The 27,826-nt window shown below is 31.8% G+C and overlaps 1 protein-coding gene across 1 annotated transcript in view; it reads right to left on the bottom strand.

Annotated features, from left to right (window-relative positions):
- Window positions 1–522: 522 nt before the first annotated feature.
- The window catches only part of SP3 (Sp3 transcription factor), a 50,591-nt gene continuing 23,287 nt past the window's right edge, over window positions 523–27,826 (bottom strand). Inside the window, exons 5-7 of the mRNA XM_031960439.1 lie at window positions 8,480–8,672; window positions 4,804–5,000; window positions 523–2,334 (exon numbers count right to left, since the gene is read on the bottom strand). Coding sequence (XP_031816299.1) covers window positions 2,018–2,334; window positions 4,804–5,000; window positions 8,480–8,672 — 707 coding nt within the window. The 3' untranslated portion in view covers window positions 523–2,017. The remainder of the gene's footprint in view (window positions 2,335–4,803; window positions 5,001–8,479; window positions 8,673–27,826) is intronic.

The following is a 27,826-nucleotide window of genomic DNA, read 5'->3' as shown; positions in this document are numbered from 1 at the left end:
TTTAAGGTTCGCAAAATGCTTTACATACATCAGCTCATTGGACCCTCACAACAACCCTGTGAGGTAGGTGTTAAAGGCATTATTACCTTTTTATTGGACCTTCACACAAATTCATGATTGTCAGTGAACTCTCAAGGTGCTTGTGCTCCCTTAACCTAGTAAGTAACAGAGGTCACAGCAGTAAAGGTTACAAATTGGCATTGATCAACCTGGTGTAGGGCTGGTGGGTGGGCTGGAAGACTTCCCCCCACTTCTTTATCACATAAACAACTCAACTCAACTACGCATAATGAAAAAAACTACTGGTAAGCAAAAACAAATTGTCAAATGTCTAGACAATGCATCTACAAATTTCCCAAATAAATACACTTCCAGCAGAATAATTTCAGCATCTATTAGAGTCTCTATCTGGAATCTAAAATTAAATCAGTTCATTATAATCTATATTGAAAGAAAACCAAAGTCACAAATTTTTCACAAATCTTACCACTGCAGTACTTTAAAGGCATAGGAATACAGCAACTCAAAAGAAAAAAAATAGTGTTTTATTAACTACCACACTGTTATAATACACTTTAAACGTACAATAAGGTAGCCTTTAAATCTGAGGTGGTCTTAAGAATAACAAATGAACAGAATTTCAAATTTTTGTAAATAGGTGAACTGCTGCAGTTATTGGTGTACATTTTAGGAAAATGGTATAGCACTTACAGACCAGCAATGTAACTTTATTTTGTACATTTTTCTATAATTGAAAATATAAACAATAATTATAAAAAAGAAAATACAGCATAATAAAAAAACATATATGTTTTTCAGTTTAAGTGTATTGGATACATATAAATTTTAAGGGAAAAAGCAAAAAAAAAAAAAAAAAGAAAAAAGAAAAAGAAAAAGAAAAAGAAAAAGAAGAAAAAAGAAAATGATTGATATTTTAAGTGCAGACTGACTACCTAGCCAAAAAAACTTCTTTAAAAAAAAAAAACTCATATAACTTCTAGCTTTCTATGACTAATATCCATGTGGTTGGAGTATTGTCACTCTGGAAGTGATTTTCTGTTATGTTTGCATATGTTATACTTTACTGGTAACTTACATGATGGCTTTTAAGGCCCTGGCAGACAGATGGTTTTTGGAAACAAGATTTGATAATTAAAAAAAAAAAAAAAAAAAAAAAATCACTGCTAAGACGCAATACACCTTATTTTTGGTCCTCCAATGTTCAAGAAAAGGGATAATTCACAACATTGTTCTTACCACCCAAATGCCTCAATCTATACATTTTAAGCTTTTTTTAAACATTGGTTATATTGCCCAACTTCGTTATTGAAAGAATAATATTAACAAGACATCATTTTGGCAAATTAAATCTTAAACATGGCTTTTCAACAGGATTTAAAAGGTGACTATCCCTAGAGTTCCATGTTAAAATGTAGTTTTCAAAATCTTACAAGAGTAATGCTTAAAATATTGTACATAATTAACCTAATTAAAATAATTAGCTTCAAAATGACAAATTGATGAGCTAAGTAAAGCCTACACTAGGTAACATTTGCTTGGAAACTTGATTTGTCAGTTATGCATAATAAAAATTCCAGTCATCAAGAAAATTACAAAATTTCTTTTATCATAACATGATTTCTTTCATCCACCAACTTCTTTATCTTACAATAGATAAATACCAACATGTTCTCATTTTTACACTAAACCACACAGGATTGATGCATTTGGTTAGACTACCATTCCCATTGTTAAATTCATTTTTCTCTTTATATAACTTGGTAAAATTTCATCTCTTCTAGATTCCAAAAGTACCTACAAAACCCATGCAATTTTACCATTTTAATATACTATGGAATATCATACAAAGTAAGGCATTTCAGTGTCATGTATAACCAAGTTACTGTCAATCCAAAAATTTTTGCACATCAATAAAAAGATATCTAAGAACTTAGGAACAATATTCTTCTCACTACTGTATAAAAATAACCACAATGAATAAGTATTTGTGTAATATTTACTCCATTGTCTCATTTCCAGAAACTGTGACAAGCTGTAAAGGTATTTCAGTGTTGGTAAGAATATCTTGATTGCTGGTGGCAGAAGTATTAACAGTTCCTATCCCTGAAACAGAACCTTGTTGAATATTTGCAAGGATAAGTGTTGTTCCTCCTGCAGTAATCAAAGTATCATCTCGTGAAGCTTCTACTGATGCCAGCACTGTACTACTAGAGTGAATACCTTTTTTATTTTGATGTGTTTTAATGTGTTTGGCAAGGTGGTCACTTCTCATAAAGCGTTTTGAACATTCTGGACAAACAAACTTCTTTTCACCTGCCAGTTAAAAAAAAAGAAAAAGAAAAAGAAAGTTGTGGGGTTTTTTTGGGTTTTTTCCTCCAATCTGAATGCAAACTAAAATGACATAACTATTTTCAGGTAATTGTGCTTTCAAAGTTAAGACTAGGATAAACATCTCTCCTCCAAATAAACAAATAGATTATTACTAGCAACTTCTTAGAACAATAAATTCATTGCCCCAACAGAATGCTATCTCCTCCCTCAAGCAAATGTAAAAGTAAGTAATAATTCGCTTTAGGCTCAAGTTGTGACTCCTATTGCCAAATAACCTTTCATAACCTTGTCTCTTAAACCTCAGTGAAAACCTTAGAAAAGTTTTAAATAAGCAGTTTTTAAGGAAACCAACTTCAGAAATTAAAGATATGAAAAGTATTCGTAGAGAACTCTGAATAGAAGATCATAGGGTGTTAGCCAAGAAATTGTGATAAAAATTTGGTGGGAGCTAAGGGGAGGAAAAGGGAATAAGCATTTATATAACAACTACTATGTATCTGGCACTGGGCTAAGTTGTTTATCTCATTTGACCCTTAAAACAAAATTATTACATTATATTATATTATATTATTATTATTATTATACCCATTTTATAGTTAAAAGAAACTGAAACAAAGGTTTGTTCAAGCTCGCACAGCTAGAAAGTGTCTGATGCCGGATATAAATTCATGTCTTCCTAATTCCCGGTTACTTGTCACTTTTCTGCTAATCAGAAATGAAAAAGGGAAACCTAGGAAATGAAGTGACTAGCAACTTTAAGAAAAATAAAAACTTGTAAGTCACGGCTCTGGTAACTATGAAGAAAAATTTTGAACTAGAACCTTATAGGACTAGGAAGAAGTACAAGATCTACAGGAAAGCTGGGTAGCCTGAGAGGTATCCAGACCTTTTAACTTCTAGGACCCAAATACATAAGTCAAGGCAATAGTAATAAGACTATGAACCCTTAACTTGTTTACCAGCATGGGATTTGTATTTTCTTCACAAAGCATATTTTTGTACACAACCAGATTAAATTAGATTGTGTGTCATCTGGAAAATTCACCAGGTTGGTATAGTAGAAAAAAAGACAACACACTTAAGGAGACTTCAAAGAACCTACAGAGAATCTAGTCAAGGCACCAAATCCTGTTTCTTTTTCTTTGGAAACAAACACATGTCCCTTTGACTTGGCCTCTTTCTTTATTCTTTATCATCTTATATCCCAATTTTAATCCAATAGTCATTATTACAAAACTTCAAATTTCCCTCTCTCATTCATTCTACAAATTAATGCCAAATGCATCTTGCTTAAATATAGCATTTCGTTAGAACCTGCTAAAATAATAACAAAACTCAGCACTAACTCAGGTAGTTTTTGTTTGGGGGAAGGAGACAGCAAAAGTAGCAACAGTGAGAAAAAATCATCTGCTCCACAATTTAGATCAGAAGTCTCCCTAACCTTCAAGTTTGTCCACAGTTTGCACCGTTCTGATCCTACCATTTGCCCAAAGACTCAGTGTTTTATTGAGACCAGTCTCTTAGGGTCCCATAGGCTTCATTCCCACTTCTGGTTTTGGCTCATATCTCCATATCCATTCCTGAAGCACTCAACTAGATACTATTTTCTATTTTACCATTGTTTCGTGTATATTCATACCAGTCTAACTACTATAGAAACTTCAGAACAAGTACTGTTATATGCATTTTCATGTTCACTTTTAATAGATAAATCCTTAAATCTTAAACTAATGGCAACTAATTGCAAGCTATGAGGGTGGAAAGAGCATCCTTTTTTTTTTTTTTTGTATTCAAGCACTACATTCAGTAAGGGACTGGAAAAAAAAAAATTTTTGTTATACCTCAGTAGCAATAAGTCAAGAAACCCTACATCAGTTTATGCATAAACATAATGATAAAAAAAAAAAAAAAAAAAACTGCTGAAGATCAAGGCCAAACCACTATGTAATTTTTGTCTCTTTCCCTCCAACCATCAATAAAAACATGTTTTATCTACCACAATAAAAATGTGGAAGATAAACAAAAAAAGGGAACATTACTTATTCAATAAAAAGTGTAAAGAGTGTCTTAAATAAATGAAGAAAACTAATTTTGAGAGCTAACAGAAAGAATGATCATAATAGCAAAAGAATGGGACTAAATCTTCACTGATTTTAATAGATTCTACTCATAAACTTTATCTTAAAGAATGAATAAAACCAATAAAAATTCTTTGGATTTAATGTTCAATGATCAATTCAGTGCACATCTTTTCAACTGATGCCAATGAATATAAAAATTAATATTATCTTTAATATCACTAGCTTTTGGTTCCACCAAAAACAAAACAAAACAAAACAAAAAAAAAAAAAAAACCTGATTTTGAATGTTCATTACCTTTAAAAAGATCCTAATCTTAAAGATAAGTAGGTCTACACTCTACATTTTAATTCATTAAAAACAAATAGTAACCTGTATGTGTTCTTCTGTGCCGCTGTAATTCATCGCTTCGAGTAAATCTTTTCCCACAGAACGTCCAGTTACAAACAAAAGGACGTTCCCCAGAATGCCAACGAAGGTGAGCTCTTAAGTGTGACGTCTTCCCATAAACTTTACCACATCCTGGTATATGACAAATATGTTGTTTCTTTTTCCCAAGATTGGCACCTCTAAATAAAAACAAAAAAACAGAGATAAAAAAACACATGTACATGATAATTGGAAAAAAAATTTTTTAAACCAAAGCTTATTGATATTTTTCACAATTTATCATGTTCAATTTCATGCAAAACTCAGGACTGAAAGAAATTAGAAACTGGCATTTTCCATCAATTCCACATTTAAAAAATAATTTAATTTCATCATATAAAAAATATACAAACAAAAATTATACTCAATAATTAATTTAACTACTAAACAAAAAATCCAATATATCTTACACTGATTTGTTTTGTGAAGGTTTGGAATTTTTTTTAAAGATTATAAATATGACTTTCTCAACCTAAGTTTAATTTCAATATTTTTAAATATAGGTCCTTTATTTAGTTACATATAAGCTAGTAGTTGTTGATGAGTCACTGTAACTTTTGTTCGTTTGTTTTTGCTGAGGCAATTGGGATTAAGTGACTTTCCCAGGGTCACACAGGTAGGAAGTATTAAGTGTCTGAGATCAAGTTTGAACTCAGGTCCTCCCGACTTCAGGGCTGGTGGCTCTATCTACTGCACCACCTAGCTGTCCCTTCACTGTAACTTTTAACAATATTTTAGAAGCCATTTTCAGCTTACAAAGTTTTTGTTTAATTTTTACAGATCATAAGACTGCCTAATGAGTGAAAACATATATGGAGGTGGTGACTTAGTAATATAATTATTTACCTGGAAAACATAATTACTGAATATCATGCCCACATTCTGAAAATATTTAATTTTTATCAGAAGTACATTTGGGAAGGGGAAAATGTGAACTGCTCTAATTTGCTATTAAGTTTTTCCTAAATATGTCCATACAAACTGCTAGATTTGCCTTTCCAGAGTCAGTCAAAAGAAAAAAATAGTCCTCTAGACACTTCAAAAGTGTCTAATCATGTTCAAAATAGACACCTTTCTCCTTTCAAGCTAAACATTATATCCTGTTCCTTCAACCAATCCTTATATATGACATGTTTTTCAATCCTTTCACAATCCTAATTATCTTCTGGCAAATTTGTCTCCAAATTGTCTATATAACTTCTAAAACATGGTGCTCAGCACTGACATATATACTGTAGAAGTATCTGAACACAGAAGAGTACACAAAAACCATCATCTCTCATGTTGGACCAAAACCTCTCTTCTCTAAAGCCTAAAATAAGCATATTAACAGTTTTTGGTGACTGTTATATTGTTGACTGATCTTGCTTTTGTAATTCACTAAAATGTATGTTTTTCATACAAACTGTTGGCAAACTGTATTTATTTGTGGAGTTGGTTTTTTTTAATCCAAGCATACAATTTTATGTATATTCTTATAATTTTTTCTTTTATTAGATTTACCCCATCATTCTAACCTATGGAGATCTTCTTGGACTTCCACTCTGTCATCCTAAATTGTATTCAATTCACCCCAATAAATGACTTCAACAGAAAACCAAATTACTATTGTTCACACAACTCTTATCTCTAAGCTTGTAGAGATTTTGAAATACTAAGTTGTAAAATGTGCTTTTTTTGCCAAAAAAAAAAAAAAAAAAAAATTAAGTTAGAAGCACAAGGATAAGACTACTTACTGAATACAGGAACCGATATAGGCTTTCCAAGGAAAATTTTCCTGGGGAAAGCATATTCAGTTAGATAAGGAAAAAATAGAAAAGCATTCATAGGCAAGTAAGTAGCATGTACATAGGGCAAAAGGTAGCAGAAAGTATGTGGGATGAAAAAAATCTAGTTCCTAATGTACCACTTTTGTAATTAAAGAAAACTTCAATAGCAGGAAAATTTTATTGTACAAGGACACCTAGAGAACTAATGAGAATAAATGTGAAGGCAAGAAAAGTGCCATTCTTAACAATGTAAGAGACTACACATAAATCTTCCCATAATTTTAACATCCCTGACACTTTCTAGCCCCAATCTTACTCTCAGCTGATCTTTTTAAGTTCCTATGATGGGTCCTTATGTGTCTATTTTGCCCTCAAGTGATTTAACAGTACTGGACTAAGCAGTATGGCAATGAATAAAGAGGGCTATTAAGTATCACAAAGGAAAATAAGATTTCTTACAGTATTAAGTTTAAGGATACAAAAATACAAAAAGCAACCCTTTTAATATCAATTTTTCTTCAAAATATATGTATAAAAATATAGGACAATATTAGAGAGTGAGATGGATGAGATAAGATAGTGAGAATCAGAGAAGAAAAAGAGAATTTTATTAATACAAAACTCTTTTGCTTACTTTGAAAATTATAGATTAGTGTTCATATCACATAGATTTATGTCTATGTTAATTATTAAACAGAAGTAGTGAAATGTAGTGCTCCCAAACCGTTGCTGCTATCCAGTGTTCATAACTTCTAATTCAAACTTATAGAGTACCCTTTAAAGGCAAAGTAAAAGTCTGTACCAAGGAATATATTTTTATATTCTAAGTATATTTACACATATGTCTTGTTATTGCTGATGTAGACCACTTAATCAGCAGCAGCATTATAATACAAATTGTGAAACTTCATATTCAAATCAAATACTGTCAGATTTAGCCAAAGGGTCTAAGTCCTGCTGACATGCTACAATTTTGACAGTTTCAAATATCTGGCCTATTTTCTATGCTTTGTATTTCAATGGAATTTGACTAAGATATTTTTCTCTGTCTCTCTTATACTTTCAAAGACACAGAGACAGACACAGACACACACACACACACAGACACACACAAAGCAGTAAATTTTTTTTTTTTAAAAGAACAAATAACTGAAACTATAGAATTATAACAAAGTCCCTGGAAATGTCTTAGTCAGATAAAGAGATTTATATAGTAATATGTTAAGGATCACACCAGATACATTTATCTACAAATTCACTGATAGGACTATTCTCAATGTAGCCAAACATCTGATATCAATCAAGTTTATCTGAATAAACCAGGATAAAAAAAGCCTTTCATTATTGACTTAAAATAATTGTGTCAATTTCATTCTTTCAACCTACTACACAAAAGTTCTTTAAAGAAAATATAACTTCCTGAAATTGATTTTAAGTATAAAAATGTTCTGAATTTAGCTTTACTATTTTAAAGTCTTGAATAAAATAAATTTCTTTGCATATGAGCCATTTTTTGATATAGGACTTAACAACAGTATCCACTAACACATTGTCTTTGAATTGATTGTAGTCAAGATGTTAAAAAAAATAAAATAAAATAAGTTTTAGACATAATAAATGACAGTGAAGAAAAGGATATTAAATATTTAAAAGATAATTCAGCATGTTTTTTTTAATCAAGTATCTTAATAATTAGTCATTAATCATCTATATCTGTCTTTTTTAAACAAATAAAACATACATTAATATCTGAACTTTGCAAATATAAATGAGACATTTATAACAATTTCTCATTCCTTAAAAAACATTTTTAGTACATGTTAATATGGGTGAGTTTTACATCTGCATACCTCCCACCACCTTCTTTACAATTAGGACAGGTGCAGGCTACACGTCGAAGTCTTTTTACTTCTTGATATGGTTGGTCCCCTTCTTCATCTACCACCTGTACTCTCAAATGTGTTAAATCACTGGTATTCAATGTAGAATCGCCACTGAGTTGCCACTCTTCTGGATCAGGCTCTTCTTCCTTGATCCTTATATCTAAAAAAAGAACAGATAGGAATTAGAAATAGTTCACTGAACAGAAAATAGGCTATCATGTCAAATTTTATTTACATTAGGTAAGAACACTATGTATAATATAATAAAAAATAATTTTTAGAAAAAAGCCATTGGCCAAATAGTTAATTTGGGTCAAATCTGGGTCAAATTCCAATGAACTAATTTCTCTTCTAAAAACTTCCTATCTGAAAGCACTACCTAAAGAAGGAAAGTTTCAAATCTTAAAAGTCCTTATAAATATAAGTGTAAAAATCTATCAATTATGACATAAATATTAATAGCATTTTCACAGGGGAAGAAGTCACAAAATTTTAAGACATGATCCCTACACCTTTAAGGATCTTACAATTTAAGTGGGGTGAAAAAAAATGAGCAACTGAGTACCAAATTTTGGGACTTATTCTAAATAGTAGATGGGAAAATCACTGTAGTAGATAAAGAGAAGTGAAAAACAATGTTTAAAAAAAAAAAAAAAGGACTATAAAGTTGGGATTTTTAATCTGAGGGCTATGAATTTTTTAATATCTTAATATATTTTATACAATTAATTTCCTTTATAATCCTACTTATTTTATTGTAGTCTGATCCTAAAGAGAGATAAGAAAAAAAAAATCTTCCTGCTTCTTTGCAGATAAGGGATTATGTTCCCCTGCATATAATATTAGTTTTGCATAATAATATTTTCTTTTTTTTTAAGGGATAATTTGGGAGGGAGAAGAGAATGGAGGAAAGACTATAGTAGGAAAGGTAGATGATATACAAACAAAAATTATGTAAATTTATGGGATTTTTCAAAATAAACTTGTTTATGTATTTATTAAAATTTATTACTATAGAAAAAAATAACTATAGCACAGATGAATGCTCAATATATGAACTGATATTTGTCAAAAGAAACATAAGCTATTAAGCAACCAAATGGAAAAAAAAAAGTGCCCCAAATCACTAAAAATAAATGCAAATTAAAACTTCACCTCATATTCATCAAATTGGGAAGTGTTATTTAAATTTTAAAAAAAAAAAAATGTTGGTCGTGGAAAGTCAGACCCAGTAATAAATATACTGCTGATGAAAATTGTAAATTGACTTGTAAAGCAAATAAGTTGCTAAACTCTTCAAACTCTTAGACTAAGTGATCCCACTATCAGAATTCCTAGGAAAATGAAGAGAAGCAAAGGTCTCACATGTACATGCATATTCATTAAAGCACTTTTTGTAGTAGCAAAGACTGGAAACAAAATAGGAAATGAGTACCCATGCATTTGGAAATGGGAACAGATGACATGTGAATATAAACATTACTTTCCCTTAATAAATAATAAACTAAGATAAACCAATTTAGTAAAAAAAGTAAAACCATAAGAATATCATGCATAATTAATAATGCAAACAAGAACAATAATAGCTCAGATTTCATTTTATGATCAATCTTGACCCTAAAAGACAAAATGATGACTAAGCAGAGAAATGTTGCTTATCAGATTCACTAGATAGTGATAGGTTTTGCTTAACTACTTTTCTTAGTTACATGGAGAGGACAGATAGTCTCTATCAACTTAGTTAATACTAAGAAATGACAGATATAAAAAGCATTAATACAATGTACAAAGGAAAAGAAAGAACTACAGATCTAAATTAGCAAATGCTTTACTGGACAAGATATTAGAAGGTAACTAGAACTGACCTAATGTTGAGTTCAATTTCCAAAAGATTCTTAAGGTGAGCACTTGTTTCTCTGTCTCTCACCTTGCCAAGAAGAATCAGCATAGTTAAAACAAGTTTTTTAAACTTCAGGCTTTAAAAGATAAACTAATACTTTTCTGCTTCATGTTGCCCCAAGGGGGAAATGAAATGTGAAAAATTACCTTATGTAATGGTCAAATACGGAAGTAACTTGAGACAGATGTGGAGTAAAAGACTGTTTAAGTTTTACTTATTTTTACCTTACACAGTACACCCTTTATGTCTCATTATCCAAATTTAAAAAAAAAAAGCCTCTAGACACCTGCACATATGGTGCCATATTAAATTTAAACAAAAACATAATTTGCTACCATCAAAAAGAAAAAAATGAAAAATCCATCCCAAAAAAGACAATAAGATGTAGGAATATAAAGAAAATAATTTTGCCAAGTGATTTTTTTCAAGTATTCATTTTGCTGTTTTAAATAGTTTTTATTTTCCTTTTCTGATTATTTTGACATCACCATTTAGAGTAAATGATAAGGGATAAGGGAAAAGTAAGAAAAAAAGGAAGGCAAAGAAGTAATTAACTATGGATCAGGTAAAATGAAGCTGAATTATGACTTCAATTTTCTATTTATTTTGACAAAATGACAAAATTCATTACTATTCATTAAGAATCTCTCAAAATTTGGATATCCAACTAAAAACAGTCTACTTATTTTTACAACTAGAATTACACCTCTCCAATTCCCAGCCATTTCTTTTCCCTGTATATTTTCAAATTAGAAATTGATTATTGTTTCAAATCAATTATTTGGATCTTATAATAAATTTTCCTAGTAGAAACAAGTATTAAATAATTCTTTCGTTTCCCATCTAATCCACAAAAGTCAATGTGGCTGAAACATTCTGCAATGAAATACATGGTCAATAATACCATTGTTAAATCTAGTTAAATAAAATAGAAAACAAAAACTAAGGATTATATTAATGTGCTGATAATGTATTGAATAAAGCAAAGAATATTCTTTCTTTCCTCATTTCTATGTCTCTCAGAATCTTTTGTCTTCTTTCAAAAATTGGCCCAGGTACCACCTGGTCTGAAAAGTACTCTCTAATCATTCTGGTTATTAATAAGTGTTATCTTTGCTCAACTAACTTGTGCTTGCTTATTTTTATGTGTATGATGCATTATCCCTACCTCCCTTTGACCCTGTAATCCCCTAACCAACCAACCAACCAACTTACCTATCTGTACACATACATACCTCTATCCACTCCTCCCCTAATCCCCACCCACACACCCTCACATCTTATGAGCTCCTCAAAGGCAAGAACTGATTTGAATTTTGTCTGTGTTCCTACCACCTGGCATAATATACAACACCATAGTGAGCATTTAATGCTGAATACTTGGGCTCAAGAAAACACAGATTAATTAAATCTGTGAGTAAGGCATATAGAAACCTTTGTAGGTTTATTCATATTTCTGGATACTGGATATTATATCTAATTTCATCTCAGAATTTAAAACTTTTCCTTTTTCTTGATACAAGTTTATTACTTTTGGAGCCATGATTAAGGTCAAGAATTTACAAATGAAATGCTGAAAGGGAAAAAAATGTGAGATGAGAGGACAGAAAATGAAACCCTTCTGAAATGAAAGAGGGAAAGGAGGCAAAGAATTAAAGAGGGAGGCATACATGTAATATTTAACCTTCACAAACTTCCTATTATCAGTACTAGGAATATTAATTTTTCATGAGGAAAAAAAAAAAGGTTTGAAAAGGAAGGACACGTTCAACATATATTCCCAAGCTTCATGAAGAAAGGAGATGGGTAGGGAAAAGACATATAGCTACCAAAGTTCTTAACCTAAGACACCCTGACTGTTCAGAAGGGGCTCTATGTAATCATGTGTGCAGGCAAAAGAAGCTCACAAGTCAACAGAATATTCCCAAACTATGCCTGTACTGTTAAAAAGATTAGTATGCCACCAAAATAAATGTTCTATATATTCTTATTACTAACATATCAAGAAAGCTAATGTTATACTATAATTAACTGATTTATTAACTAAATCAAGCATTCATATTTAATTTAGATAATACTAGATAAATATGAATTAAGGTACTTTGGATAAAATGAGACATTCTCTGTTATCAATAGCATATCACTAGGATTTTGTTGTTCTTGTCAAAGTCTAATTTTCTCTGCTTTCATTTTTTTTTTTAGAATGCTGATGAATTTGCTTCATTTGAGTCAAAGTTTATTTTATTTATATTTTCCATTTAACAGGTTTATTTCAACCTGTCATGAAACAAACAGAATTAAACACAATATTGTTTAAACCTCTAAGGTTCTCAGTTTGTAAGTAAATGATTTTTGTTCTAATTAGGACTTTCTAATTAGCTCATACGGCCAAGCTTCTTATGAATATTTTTTAAATATCAACTTTATCCTTTCTAATTTAAGATGATAGCACTAAATTTACTATTAACATGGTTAATTTCTTAGTAGTTTGTCTTCAGTTGTCTGGAAAGGAATTAAAATCTTTACGAAAGATTTTATTTAAATTTCACTTCTTTACAAATTAATCTGCTACCACAGAAATCTATAATAAAATCAATTTAAAATAATTCTTCTTTCTTCCCCAATTCATCGGCATTTGTTTAGTTTCTGAACTCCACTTTTAAGTCTATATACCTCTATCTGCTGAGAAAGGGACATAAGGAGTGACTGTTTTTCAAGGTAACTTCTATTTTTTTCCCTCTTAACCTATAAAGAAGTACATAATTTACTATCAAGTCTACACCTTTTCCTCTAACCTATTTTGCTTCATTTGCTCTTAAGTTGTTCTGTCTTTTTAAACTGTCTATATGAAAACAAATTCTACACGACCAAATCATAAGAAATAATTCTAACAGTCATATGTTTCCCAAACTGCCAGTTGGTCAAGGCTTAAAAGTTATGTTCTACTTTGAGATTGGATATGAGATTATCTACCTACAGTTTCTAGTTCTCTTCCTAATGTCCACTATCATTAACCTAATTGAAGTCTTCTCTGTTTAACCTCCCACATAACTCATATATGTCGGTCCTCAGTTTCAATCCTCTAATTGGAAAATAAGCCAATTTTATAGGGGAAAATGATTGAGAACCACAGAACTTTGCCAGAAACATGGTTGTTCCATAAACTGGCATATTACCTCTCTTTTTGATGTGGGAATATGTCTTCAGAAGTCTGTACTCTTCACTCAAAGTTTTAAGGTACTAGATAAAAATAAACAGACTATCTCAACAATTTTTTTTAAGAATTAAATAGATTTCTCCCCCAAACTAAAACAACACAATAAACTGGGAGTTCCTTGACTGCTGTCAGGACACTGTTGACCAACAGTGGTTCCTTGCCAATCAGAGAACGAGGGTTATGGAGGAACTCTGGCAAAACAGAATTTTTTCACAATCAATGATCTCCTGACTACTACTCAAATCTATCCATACTATATGTCCTTTTCTCCCTATAGATTCTCCTCCCCCACCCCCAAGCCATGCCAAAATCTTATTATTTTTAATGCTCCCACATGAAGGCAAGGAAAAAAATACCTTGAAAGGCAAAACTTATATGGATGAAAGTTCTGGTTTAAAAATGTCTCACTACCTATCTCATTAAAATAAAAATGAAATAGCTAAACAGGTACAGGATGGATTTTTATGCACTATCTTATTTTCAAGTTTTGTACTTACGACTACATAGTATATTTGTTCATTTATCATCCTCATTTGTGAAACGTGGATAATGATACTATCGATACTATCTATTTCACAGGGTCTGTGTGGGGAAAAAAGCTTTGTAAAATTTAAATGTAAGTTGTAACACAGAGGAAGTGGTAAATATAGAAAATATCTATTCACACAGAATGTTAACTTGACATCCACTATACCTAGGTAAAATTGGGTAATTTGATTTATTTTATAAAGCAAATTAGAATCCTGTTCTTTTATTCAGTTTTGAACCAGAGTACAATTATGTTTCTCTACACATTTATGTACAAAAGCATGCACAGACACAATTCATTACTACTTAGTCATTTGATTTCCTCTGAAACTTACTGGTTAATTTTAGATATTGAACTCTGTAAAATGTATGTAATTGGCAGGAATATCAAAGACTCATCTAAGTCATTTCTTTTGTCTCCATGCAAGCTATAATTTATTAAACAGCTCAAAGAGCCTATTATTTTTCCTCTCATTGAAAATCTCCAAGGGGGAAAGAAAGGGGAAGTCCATTTTGTAGTAGATTCATAGTATAACAGAAACAAGAAAGATATCTTTGAAAGTTGAATTTATCATATATTTGAAAAGAAAAATTAAATACACACACACACACAATACTCAGAAATGTTTTTGTGTTCAAATTCAAGTGTACTAAAGTTCAGAATAAAAATGAAATGTAAGCTCCTAAGAGCAGAAATAGTCTTATTCTTTTATTTTTAAAGAAAAAGCTATTAAAAGCCTAGTTATGTATGGTATATTCTTAATAAATAAGTTTTCATTAAAAAACATATATATATATATATATATACATATATATATATATATATATATCCCCAAAGTTATCTAGTACAATCCCTACTTAATTCACAAATTCCCATCTTAAAGATTATGTCTTCCTTCCTTAAGTTCAATAAACATTCCTTTTAATATTATGTTCCAGAAATTTACCAAAAAAAAAAAAAAAAAAAAAATCAAGTTTGCTCTTCTATAGTCTAAATTAACCATTTTCTCCCATTTTTGTGAATATTGGGACAGCATTTGCCTATCTCCTGCTGTGCCATATTTCAACCCCTGTTTCTACACAAGTCCCTGTGATTAACATTTGTAAATTCTTTCAGCATGTTCTTTCAGAAAGCTTCATAATACACAAATCTAAACCAACATTTCATGAATTTAACTATATTCCTATTTGATCTATTCACATTGCAAAGAGTAACAGGCAAAAGACATCTCCATAATGTTGTAATTAAGATCCTTGCTTTTACCGGTTAGATAAATGACCCCATCATTTTAGATGAAATTCCTATACCCTTTCCATTTATCACGCTTAAATTTGAGGACCCCAAAGTCAATCTTCTAATTAGAATATATGTAAAGCTATTAAGCTATAAAACAAAATTTTCCATGGTATAAAAATATTTTTTAAATATTGGTTTGGTATTAAACCATGAGAAAATTAAAGAGTTTCAGAAAAACCTAAGAAAATTTTTATTAATTGATACAGAGTGAACTAAGCAAAGTTAAGGGGGTAAAAATTATATAACAATATTTTAAAGGAAAAAAAAAATTTTAAAACCCTTAATGTGACCAACCACAACTAAAAAGACCACTGCAGCAATCTATTCACAGCCTGGCAGAGAATGAATTCAAAGGACAAAAGTACATTTTTGAAAACTGTGTTCATTAGTTTTGCTTGATAATTTGTATTTCTTATAAGGACTGTCTTTTTTATTAGAGGAAGGAAATTTTAGGGACAGAAGAAATGAAACAAGAATTGACAGAGAGACTCAGACAGAGAGAGATGGAGACAGAGAGAGAAGGAACCACTGAAACATTTAAAATTCAAAGAGAAAACAACAGACAAGAACAGATTTGAAACTAACATGAAGGCATTATATACTTTTTTTTTTTTTTTTTTTTTTAGTAAAGAAAGCATAGAGATTCATGGTTTCACACAATCTTTTTCTGTTCTACTCTGCATATGAAAATGTTCTTATGTCTGTTAAAATCAGAATAACAATTTAAAAGAAAACAAACCATAGCATTTAAGAGCTATGTGTCATTTTAAGATTTAAAGTTGAAAGACACTTGAAATTACCAACTTTAACTTAAGATTACATGGACAGTAATTATTAGGGAATCCAGAAAATAATTAAAGTCATATCAACACTCATTTAAATAGCAACAACTTAAAAGGTTTTTTATTCTGCATCATTATCCCCAAATTGGCTAAGTAACAAGCAATATTTTACAGAATACAGTCTGGTGACTGATAACTCTCCAAGTACCAGTCAGGTAGCTTAAATAAATGTGAAGTTCATGACAAGGTCAACCACAAGATAATGAATTTTTTTGACCAAAGAATCTCAGAAAGAAAGAAAAAAGCCAATAATCTTATGTGGCCTCCTTCAACTTCTTCAATGTTTGAGTAGTAGAAATGAGGTCAGAAGACAATTTTTAAGACTATCAGCAAACATTCGTTCAACCACTGGTACCTTAATGTGAAAAATATTTCTTCCCAACAAAATGACTCTACTAGGAAAACTAAACTTCATCCAATCTTATATTCTCAATATGAATAAAACTATAAGAGATTAGAATTTATGACTAAATGAATAGATAACTCATAGAGATTCCATCCTGAGAAGCCATTAAAGGAGTTAATACAATTGGGTTTTCTATATATAATGTCCATTGGCAACAAGAAACTTGATGTCATTAGACTTAATTGTGTTACTTCACAGTATCCACAATACAAGATATCTACAAAACACTACAGTAATTGCAGCTTATATACTAAGTTGAAAAGAATAAAAAATAAATAAATAAATAAATAGAGAAATTCTATTAAAATTCTTGCAAAATCCTCCATAATTAAAAAAAACATAACTTGAATGATTGAGATGGGCTCAGGGAATAGCAACCCTATCAAAAACACTGATGAAGATCAAAAAGTCACTAGAGTTTGTAAAAGACCTTGTTGAAGGGTTTTGGGTTTTTTTTTGTTTTTTTTTTAAGGTTAACTAATAATCTGGAACTATGCCAAGAGCTATCAAACCATACATACCCTGTCACTACTGGATCTGTATCCCAAAGAGATCATAAAGAAGGAAAAAAGATTCACATGTGCAAAAAAAAATTTGTAGAAGTTCTTTTTGCAGTGGCAAAAAACTGAAAAATGAATGGATATCCATCAATTATAGAATTAATGAAATATTATTCTATAAGAAATGATGAACAGGCTGATTTCAAAAAAGCCTGTGAAGACTTACATGAACTGATGCTGAGAGCAAACAGAACCAGAAAAACACTGTCCACAGTAACAGCAAGATTCTGATGACCAACTATGATAAGACTTAGCTCTTCTCAGCAATTCAGTGATCCAAGGCAATTCCAATAAACTTTGGAATGGAAAATACCATCTGCCCCCAGAAAGAGAATTGTGGAACTGAATGTAGATTGAAGCATACTATTTTCCCTTCCCCCCCCCCCCTTTCTTGTGGTTTTCCCCTTTTGTTTTGATTTTTCTTTTCCAACATGTCTCATATGTAAATATTTTTAAAATTAATATTACATGTATAACCTAACATAAAGAAATAATAACTGATAAGAAAAACTAAAAATAATAAAAAATTAAACCTGACTTGGTTTTGATATCATGAAATGTTTGGTTATTGATATAACATTAGTTATAGCAAAAATGGTGATCACTATTATCTTTGGAAAAGTTGAATGGATTGAAAACTGCATTACAATGGAAAGTCACAAAATAACTTCATCAGCAAAAGTATACTTCCCAAGTATAGAAAAACAGCATTTGTAACACCAAGAAACATACTAATCTGAAAATAAATATTTTAGAGAGGAAAAATGTAAAGACTACAAACAGTATGCCCTTAACAAATAAAATAATGCAAAACAATGAAGGATAAGACAAAAAAATTTAGCATTTGCAAATATTATTTCATTTTACCCTCATTTATTTTGCAAATAAGGAAAAGTAGGCAGGCAGAGGCTAAGATAAGAGAATTGCCCAAGCTCACATAGCAAGGAAGCATCTAAGATTGAATTTGAACTCAGGTATTCTGCCTACCCCACTAGTTTTTTGGTTTTTTTTTTTTTTTAAATACATGTAAAGATAGTTTTCAACATTTATTTATAAGATTGAGTCCAAATTTTTTCTCCTTGCCTCCCTTATTTCTTTCCCCCCAAATAAGCTATTGACATGTTTTACATAACACAATCAGTTTAAACATATTTCCATATTTATCATGTTGTGAAAGAAAAATCAGAACAAAGGAGGAAAAAAAAAAAAAAAAACAAGAGAAAAAGCAAACCAAAAAAATAAAATAAAATAAAAATAGCATGCTTTGATCTGCATTCAATATCTCCACAGTTGCCCCTCTGGATAAGGATAACATTTTCTATCTTGGACTCAACTCAGCATTGCTGAGAAGAGCTTGAAATCAGGTATTCTTGAGGCCCAGTCAGCTCTCTAATCACAATGTTGCCCTTGATCATTTCTCAACAAGCCAGAACACCCCAAGAAAAATTTTAGATTAGAATTGGGAGGAAAAAACCAACTGCATAAAGGTACTGATCTTCTGACATTCTTATAGTGAGTGCTTACTTACTATATGCTAAGCAATGGAGATAGAAAAACAAAAATAGCCCTACTCTTAAGAAAGTTACTCTAATATACAACATATAAAGAGATCCACCTAGAGTAACTAGAAAATACAAAAAGTAGATATCATACATCAGTGACAATACCACTTAGGTGATGCAAAAGGCTGAGTACTGGGCCTAAAGTCAAGAAGACTTGAGTTAAAAATCTGTCTCAGACATGTACTAGCTATATGATCTTAAACAACTCTCTTAACCTGTTTGCTTCAGTTTCTTCATTGTAAAATGGGGATAAAACTTCATGTACTTTCCAAGGTTGTCATCAGAATCAATTAAAATATTTGCAAAACACTCAGCACAGTGTTCGGTACGTAGTGTTATCTATCATCATCACCACCACCAGAACTACTATTTCTTAATACTCATCATACTTTGTGAGAAAAAGGGAATGGCAATTAAGATGATGAAGTCTCAAAAAGTATTTGTGACACCCCCCTCCTCTCAAAAAAGGCCTTCACTTATTCCTAGGATTTTACTGAGAAAACATTGGCCACCTACCTAGAATTACCCTATACCATGCCTCAAAAAAAACCCTCTACCTCATTCCCCCTTCTTTCTCTTCTCCAGCCTCAGGGGAAAAAAATTCCTTGCCAAGGACCGTCCATTTAATTCTGCCCTTGAAGTCCATTTCCTTTTTTTGACTCCTTAGTTGAATATTGTTCTCCTTTCCTGCCTGCCATTCAACTTCATTCTTAGAGGCTAGACATCCTCAACAGCTAATAAAAATGTTTCTTTGGTTTCTACAGGAAGGTGTGATCTCCCACTTATGTGACCATTTCTAATTTCAGTCTCCTTTCTTGAATTACAAATAATGGGCTGCACTAATATTGGGTGTCAACCAAGATGATGTAGAATCCTCATCTCTCTAAATAAAACTCCCCCCCTTCCCCCGTAAGGTAATATAGATTAAGTGACTTGCCCAGGGTCACACAGCCAGGAAGTATTAAGTGTCTGAGGCCAGATTTGAACTAATGTCCTCCTGACTTTTGGGCTAGTGCTCTATCCATTGCACCACCTAGCTGCCCTGATAAAAAATTCTTAAATCCACACCTAGCACTTCTCTCAGGAACTCCATTTGGATTCTACTTTTATCAATTGCTTGCTCAGTACCACTACATAGATGGCCCCTTAACATCTCTACCAAATATAGTAAAAGAACTCATTTTCCTACTTAACCAGACTCCTCCTTTAAACTTCCTTATTTTTGTCAGAACAAGCCATAAGTGCATCTTCCCCTGCAAGAAAATACACAAAACCAGATGGATTCTAATAAAACATTCTAATGAATATTTGAAGAACAATTACTTCCAACATCACACAAACTATGCAAAAATAGCAAAAGAAGGAATCTTACTTGATGATTAGATATAATATTTACCAGGAAAGCAGGGCTTATTCAATATTAAGAAAGAATAAGATAAATTATAAAAGACCAAAATAATAACAAGAACAAAAATCATGATTCTATCAATATTTGCTGAAAAGGCTTATTTTTTTAAATGTCTGACATCACTCATATTTCCCCAGCATTCTTTCCCATCCACATTCCTGAAAGCCACACCATAAAACAAATAATACAAAACTATGAAATACTGCACAAATTTTTGTCTTTCCTGAAAAGAATCCATACAAACCTTTTCTGAATCATTCAATGGCAGTACATATACTGTTGAAAAAGTTTGACAAAATATCTATTTCTGCTTAAAAAAAACAAACCACCCAATCAATCAACCTAGAAAACACAAGAATTTGTGAAATGGAAAACACAATGTTTCTTTATAAAAGTAAGTAGTATAAAACAAGAACCAACAACTGATATGCCCCCTGTCACCACTATTAAACATCATTCTCTAAATGTTACCTATTATAAGACAAGAAAAAGAAAGTGAAATAGGCAAAGAAGAAACAAATTTTTTACTTTGTGCAAACTGAATAATGATGTATTTAGAGAACCCTAAAGAATCAACTAAAAATTTATCAAAACAATAACTTCAAAAAAATAGGCAAGTTGTTAAAAAAAAGTCCATATAAATCATAAGTATTTCTTTACATTATACTATATATTCTGTATAAAACTCAGCAAAAGCAGCAGAAAGAAATTTCAGTTAAAATGATTTATCATGTACACATAAGAGCCTACCCTACCTATATATATATATATATATATATATATATATTTTAATTTCCATAGGTACATTTTGACAACTAAACAGTGATGCTCTGAAGCTATATACACACACACACACACACACACGGGTTATATGAATACAACTATAAAACACTGTTTAAAGAACCAACAATAACTATTATTAGTGTAATAATAATAATGATAGAAGCTAACATTTATGTAGTACTTAAAGCAAATTTTAAAATATTATCTCATTTTATGTTCACAACAATCCTAAAAGGTCAGTGCTATTATTTTCCCAGGTACCACCAGCTACTTGGCACCGTGAGACTTCTTTGGATCATTTCATCTTGCCTTCCTTTCAGGAAAATATTCATGCTACAAGACTAAATCTGCCTGGTCCTCACATCCTCACAGTAGCCTCTGCTCCTCTGATTAAAGGACAAGGCTATGGACTCCAAGGGCTTCTATTTAGAGAAGGGGAGCAGAAGTTTTTCTCCCCATTTCCCACCCTCTACACTATTTTTGGATTTTTCTGCAACTTTCCAACATCCTCTCCCCACCTTAACATTGGGTACCTTCCCTCCCATGTCTTACAGCTTCCTTTTGTGTGGTGTCTTTCCCCATTGGATTGTAAAATCCTTAAGAACAAGGGCTGTTTTTTTATGTTTGTAATCCCAAAGTTTAGTGCCTTGTCCTACACACAGCCCGGGCGGCACTTAATGTTTACTGACTCACTTCTAAATTTCATGCAATTCAACTTCAACTTCCAAAACCACATGACAATTGAAATTAGTTCAAATGTTACCAATGATCTCCCAACTATTCAATCAAATGGCCCTTTCTCTTGTTCAAACATCATAATAAATCAACCATTTTTGACTTATTTTCCTGTATTTCTAGACACTATTCCCTAGTTATCTCATATATTTCCCTTTCTTTTCTCTCAAATAACCACCAGCAGAGTTCAGGCTTTTGATCACCTCTATCCTAGAGTCCTAATAGACTCCTCAGCCTCTAATTTTGCTCTTTCCCCATTATCTAAGACTCATATCCTGCCAAATCAATATTCCTAAAGCACAAGTTCCATGTCGCTGTCCTGCTCAAGCAGTTTCAGTCACTCCCTACTGCCTTTGGATAAAAATATCTTAAGTCTGACTCACCTCAGGTCCACAGAAGCCCCTAACTTCCTTTAAAGCATAGAGCAGGGTCCACCTCTTAAAGGATACCTTTCCAAGTGTTAGTGCTCTTCCTCACAAGACTTGAAATTACTTGACATATATTTTAGATAGGCATTGCCTTTTCCCTGCCCAGACTCTCTCCATCTGCAATGTAAATGCTTTCCTTAGGGGAAGCTGAAGGGGATGTGTAGATTTGGGGGCTTTTGGGGATTTTTTGGTCTTCACATCACCAAGGCTTGGCGCCATACTTGTCACAGAATAGGCCACAAAATAAATGTTTATTGGATTGGATCAAATGTTTACATCTGTTCCCTTCCCCCTGCTCATATAGGCACTATATAGTTCAAGGCCTCACCATTTTTTAACTAGATTATTACAGGGATCTCTTAATTTCTTCTAGTCTCTCCCCAATGTATCCAACATAGTTGCCAGTCTGTCAATAAGCATTTACTAAACATCTACTTTGTACCACACACTGTGGTAAGCACTGAGGATACAAAAAGAGAGGATCCCTGCTCTCAAGGAGCTAACAAAAAAATTTCCCTAGGACACAGGGCTTGACATTTCCCTATCCCTTTCCTCTCACATACAGACTATGATCTGGAACCACTATACCTTTCCAGGACTATTTCACAGTACTGTCCTTCTCTATTCTATATATAGAATTCTATATTCTAGTCAAACCTCTAACTGCTAATCCTCAAACTCAGTATTTTATCTGTCTCTATGCCTTCACTATTTAAACACACAATTCCTCCTCATTCCTGCCTCTCAGAATTTTGATGGTCGATCATTCAAGACTCAACTCAGTAATGAACTGAACCAGCTACGCCCAGCATAAAAACTCTGGGAAATGACTAAGAACGATTACATTGAATTCCCAATCCCTATATTTTTGCCTGCCTGCATTTTGGATTTCCTTCACAGGCTAATAGTACACTATTTTCAGAGTCCGATTCTTTTTGTACAGCAAAATAACTGTTTGGTCATGCATACTTATTGTGTATCTAATTTATACTCTAATATATTTAACATCTACTGGTCATCCTGCCACCTAGGGGAGGGGGTGGGGGGAAGGAAGGGAAAAATTGGAACAAACAGTTTGGCAATTGTCAATGTTGTAAAATTACCCATACATATAACTTGTAAATAAAAGCTATGGGGAAAAAAAAAAAAAAAAAAAGACTCAACTCTGGTCCTACCCTAGCAATCCTCTCGCCCCCAAATGACAACAAAATATTTACATTTCTACTGGCTAATGACAAATGCTGTATTAAAGAGTGTTGTTGTCATTTTTCAGTCCTGTGTAACTCTTTGTGACCCAGTGCAGGTTTTCTTAGCAAAGATAATGGAGTAGTTTGCCATTTCCCTCTCCAGCTCATTTTACAAATGAGGAAACTGAGGTAAACATGATGACATGACTTGCCCAGGGTCACATAAGTGTCTGTGGCCAGATTTGAACTCAGCAAAGTAAGTCTTCCTGACTCTTATGCTCAGCACTCTCTCTATTCATGGTGCCACCTACCTAACTGTCCTGTGTTAACAGTTAGAAACGCTTCAAAGATACTTAAAATTCATTTACATATACTCCTTTTTTAAAGATCATTTATATATAAATTCACCACTTTAATTAATTTCTTCATAAGTAACTTTAATATCTTCTACCACAGGCAGACAGGCTAACCTTTCCCAGAAACTCTACTGAATGACTTTCCAGTGTTTCCAGTTAGTTCATTAGAAAATCTAACATAAATAGCAACATAAGCAAAGGATAAATTTAAAATCAGAAAGAGGTGAAATAAGCTTAATTTCTGAAGAATATTTGTGATGACACATAATGGCTTTAAGATGGCTTGTAAAACACACATCCAACAATCAACATTTTCAGTTAACCTGACTTTTGTGCTACAAGAATGCACACTTTCCTCATACTCATACATGTGGATTAATAGCTGATGAGATACAAAATAACAAAGGAATACTAGGGAGCTGCTTTAGTGCAACTGATGTACAGAATACAAAGAGGGCATACATATTTATATAACAATCCTTTGGCAATGAATTTGCTCTCAAATGTCATGTAGTGGTTTGGAAACAAGTTGATAACAGGTTGAGAAAGTACAAGGATAAGCTATACTTAAAAGCAATCAATGTTTGATAAAACTGCTGTACAAACATTAAAATCATCATGTAGGGGCACCTAGGTGAGAAGACCTGAGTTCAAATGTGATCTCAGACACTTAACACTTCCTAGCTGTGTGACCCTGGGCAAGTCACTTAACCCCAATTGCCTCTTTAAAAAAAATCATGTACATCATAAGTTTTGAAACACTGCAAAAAAAATTTTTTGGCAAAATGGAAAACACATACATAAAGCATGTTGTCATAAAGGAAAAATATATTTGTTATTGGATAATTATTTACTACTTAAGGTACCATTAAATAATTCATGGCACAGACTTCTTAAGACTTGTTAAAATGGGAACCAGTAAGTATGTTGAAAGGATATGAAGGAATCACCGCGTAGACACATAAGAACCAATTTTGAAGAAATAGCAAAGAGAATAAAGTTGCAAAAGAATAATAAAAGTCACAAAGATGATACTTTTACAACAACAAAAACAAGTAAATGATAGCAATCATTAACTATATTACCTGTTTCTTAGATAAGAAATCTATAAATCTATATAGATAAGAAATCTCTAAAATCTTTATGAGAATGTTCTTCTTTGCATGAACTAAAATTATAAACTATAAGGGAGAACTGGGAGGTTTTTATGGTTTTCTAGAAGACCAAAACTTTATGGTAATTCAATTCATTTGAATGAGCTGAGATTTCAGTGTATCTGTCAATTTTACAAAACCATTTGATTCAAAAGTACAAAGACAGACATTGAGGAAGCTTAAACTTATATGTACATTACATTACAAAAAAGGTAACTTCTAGCAAGAAAGGCAATAGTCATATTTAAATTCAGTTGCCTTTCATCATTTCAAAAATGTAAGAAATACACAAAATAAATCAACAAAAAAAGGGGGGGCGGGGGGTAGGAAAGGAAAAAACCTCACAAAATCCTAACAAAAAGCAGAAAAAAACTCAGAAATAGGTAAATAAAAAATTTGTTCCAATTAAAAAGCTCCTCCATCCAATTGAGAACTGTAAAAGAAGACTATCAGAAATCTGTAAAGGCTGAGTAGAACAGTAATAAGCAAAAGCATTTGTTATTGATTAAAACATAGAACAATTGGGGCAGCTAGGTGGTGTAGTGGATAGAGTACCAGCCCTGAAGTCAGGAGAACACTTTAACACTTCCTAGCCATGTGACCTGGGCAATTCACTTAAGAGGCAGAGAGAGACAGAGAGAGAGAGACAGAGAGAGAGAGAGAGAGAGAGAGAGAGAGAGAGAGAGAGAGATTGATTACTGAAGCAGATTAGATACATAACACTCAAATGTTTAAGAATGCAGTATCCTAGGAAAACAGTAAAGTTAGTGGCTAGAAATTAGGTGCAGATCACCACCTGGCACCATATACCACAATAAATACCTGATGGATTCATAACTTTACTATAAAAGTTCACTTCGTAAACAAAATGGAGGACCAATGACAATTTCCCTATGTGAGAAGACAGGAGGAAAAGAGGGCATTAGCAACTGTATTCACCAAACTCTCAAAAAGAAAAAAGGAACAATGAAGAACTTTTTAAAATATGCAGAAGAGAACAGGTAAAAGGTCGAGGGAAACACAAATAACCCATCTTTTAAAGCTACATGCTGATGTGCAAAAAATGTTTGTGGCAGCAGGATGATTATTCTGATTTATGTGGCTCTTTTCTACATTGAAGTGATTCAAGCCAATTCTAATAAGACTTGTAATGGGAAGAGCCATCCTCATCCAAAAAGAGAATTGTAGATCACAACATAGTTTTTTCACCTTTTTGTTGTTTGCTTCATTTTTTACTTTTTTCCTGATTTTTTCCCTCATTTTTTTCTTTTTGAACTGATTTTTCTTGTGTAGCATGATAAATGTGGAAATATGTATAGAAGAGTTGTAAATATTTAATATATATTGGATTATTTGTGGGATAGGAGAGGAATAGGGGAAGGGAAGGAAAAAAGTTTGAAACATTTTGCAAGGGTGAATGTTGAAAACTATTTGTATATTTTGGAAAAAGCTATTATTTAAAAAAAAACTTAAAAGTGGGAAAAAAGTATGTGTTAAATTAATTACATACTTGAAAAATAAAGTTATTTATAACAGAATTTTTTTAATTTCAAGTACAGCCCCTCTTTTTCTATTTTATGTACACAAATGTTCATTTTATTTGGTGGTTTTTATTTCAAGTAAAATGTTTAAAAGGAACTGAATGAACAAAAATGTTTAAATTTTAATGAGAACTAATAGTATAAAAATGCAGCAAGTTTTTAAAATAGCAATAAATACCAGGACACTGAAAAAGAAAGGCAGAAATAAAGATAAAGATGCAAAGATGCAAAATCTGGGGAAAAAAATTTAAAACAGCAAAACTGGAAGAATATTCTACTAAGCAAAGTAACATACTTTGGAAACAGAACTTAATAAATTCTGAGACTTATTGGTGACCAAGAACAAGAATAATGAGTATGAATACCAGCCCTCAGAAAATCACTCTCCTCCCCTCCCCCCCCAAAAAAACCTGCTTAAAATATTAGAATTGGAGTGTAAAATACAGATGACAAGAATCACCAGAACACTTTCAGAAGAAACTTCAAGTTTAATGTACCCTAAAACAGATTAAGATGTTTCAGACCTTCATTGTCAAAATAAAATATCACATAAGATGCCAAGAAGAAACAAGTTACCTAAATGAAATAAATATTATCAGAAGAAAATATATCTATACTGTGATTAGCATCATCCAGGAACATAATATGGAGAAGAAAAAAAGGAAGAAAGTAATATAGTGCCTTTTCCTTAAAACCGAATAGCTAAAGGTAAAAATCATGGGAACTAAAAGATTACACTGGAGATGGGGTAGGGAGGAACGAGATGGGGTAGGGAGGAACAGAAGTAGTCATTCCTTAGGAGTAAATCAGTTCTATGTATTAAGCAAGTCTTAAAAAGATTTTTTTTCCAATAAATGTTAGAACCAAGTAGTCTGGACACAATGATAAAGGCTGACGAAGGGACTGAAAACTGATTATTTCAAGCAAAAGAAGTTAAAGAATTTGCTTGGATTTTATAAAGGATAAACAATTATAATCTTGAATGTAAATGGACTAAAATTGCTCCAAAAAAAATCAAAGTTTTAAAAAATGGATTTTAAAATGTAACATTTATTAACACTAAGGAAAAAATACTTAGGAAATACAAACAGTTAAAATGAGAAGGGAAATAAATTACGCTTCACTTTACTCCTTTTGGAGCAGAAACAGCACTCATGATCTTGGATAAAGTCCTCTCACAGACAGATACTATCAAGAAAGCTAAGCCATAAAATCCATAGATAACAAAACATTATCAATATTAAATACAATAGAGCATCCAAATATTTAAAAGAAAAAGCTAATCCAATTTTATTAAAAGCTATTCAATTATAAACAAAATGTAATATCATACTGTTTCTTTCAGATATTAACAAAATGAAACAGGAAATTGTCAAACTAAACAGAATGTTAGAAAAAAATTGAAACTCC

Source organism: Sarcophilus harrisii, chromosome 3 (assembly GCF_902635505.1).
Source record: "Sarcophilus harrisii chromosome 3, mSarHar1.11, whole genome shotgun sequence".
Taxonomy (NCBI): Eukaryota; Metazoa; Chordata; class Mammalia; order Dasyuromorphia; family Dasyuridae; genus Sarcophilus; species Sarcophilus harrisii.
Note: the sequence above shows the minus strand (reverse complement) of the source record. Positions and strands in the feature narration are given on the sequence as shown.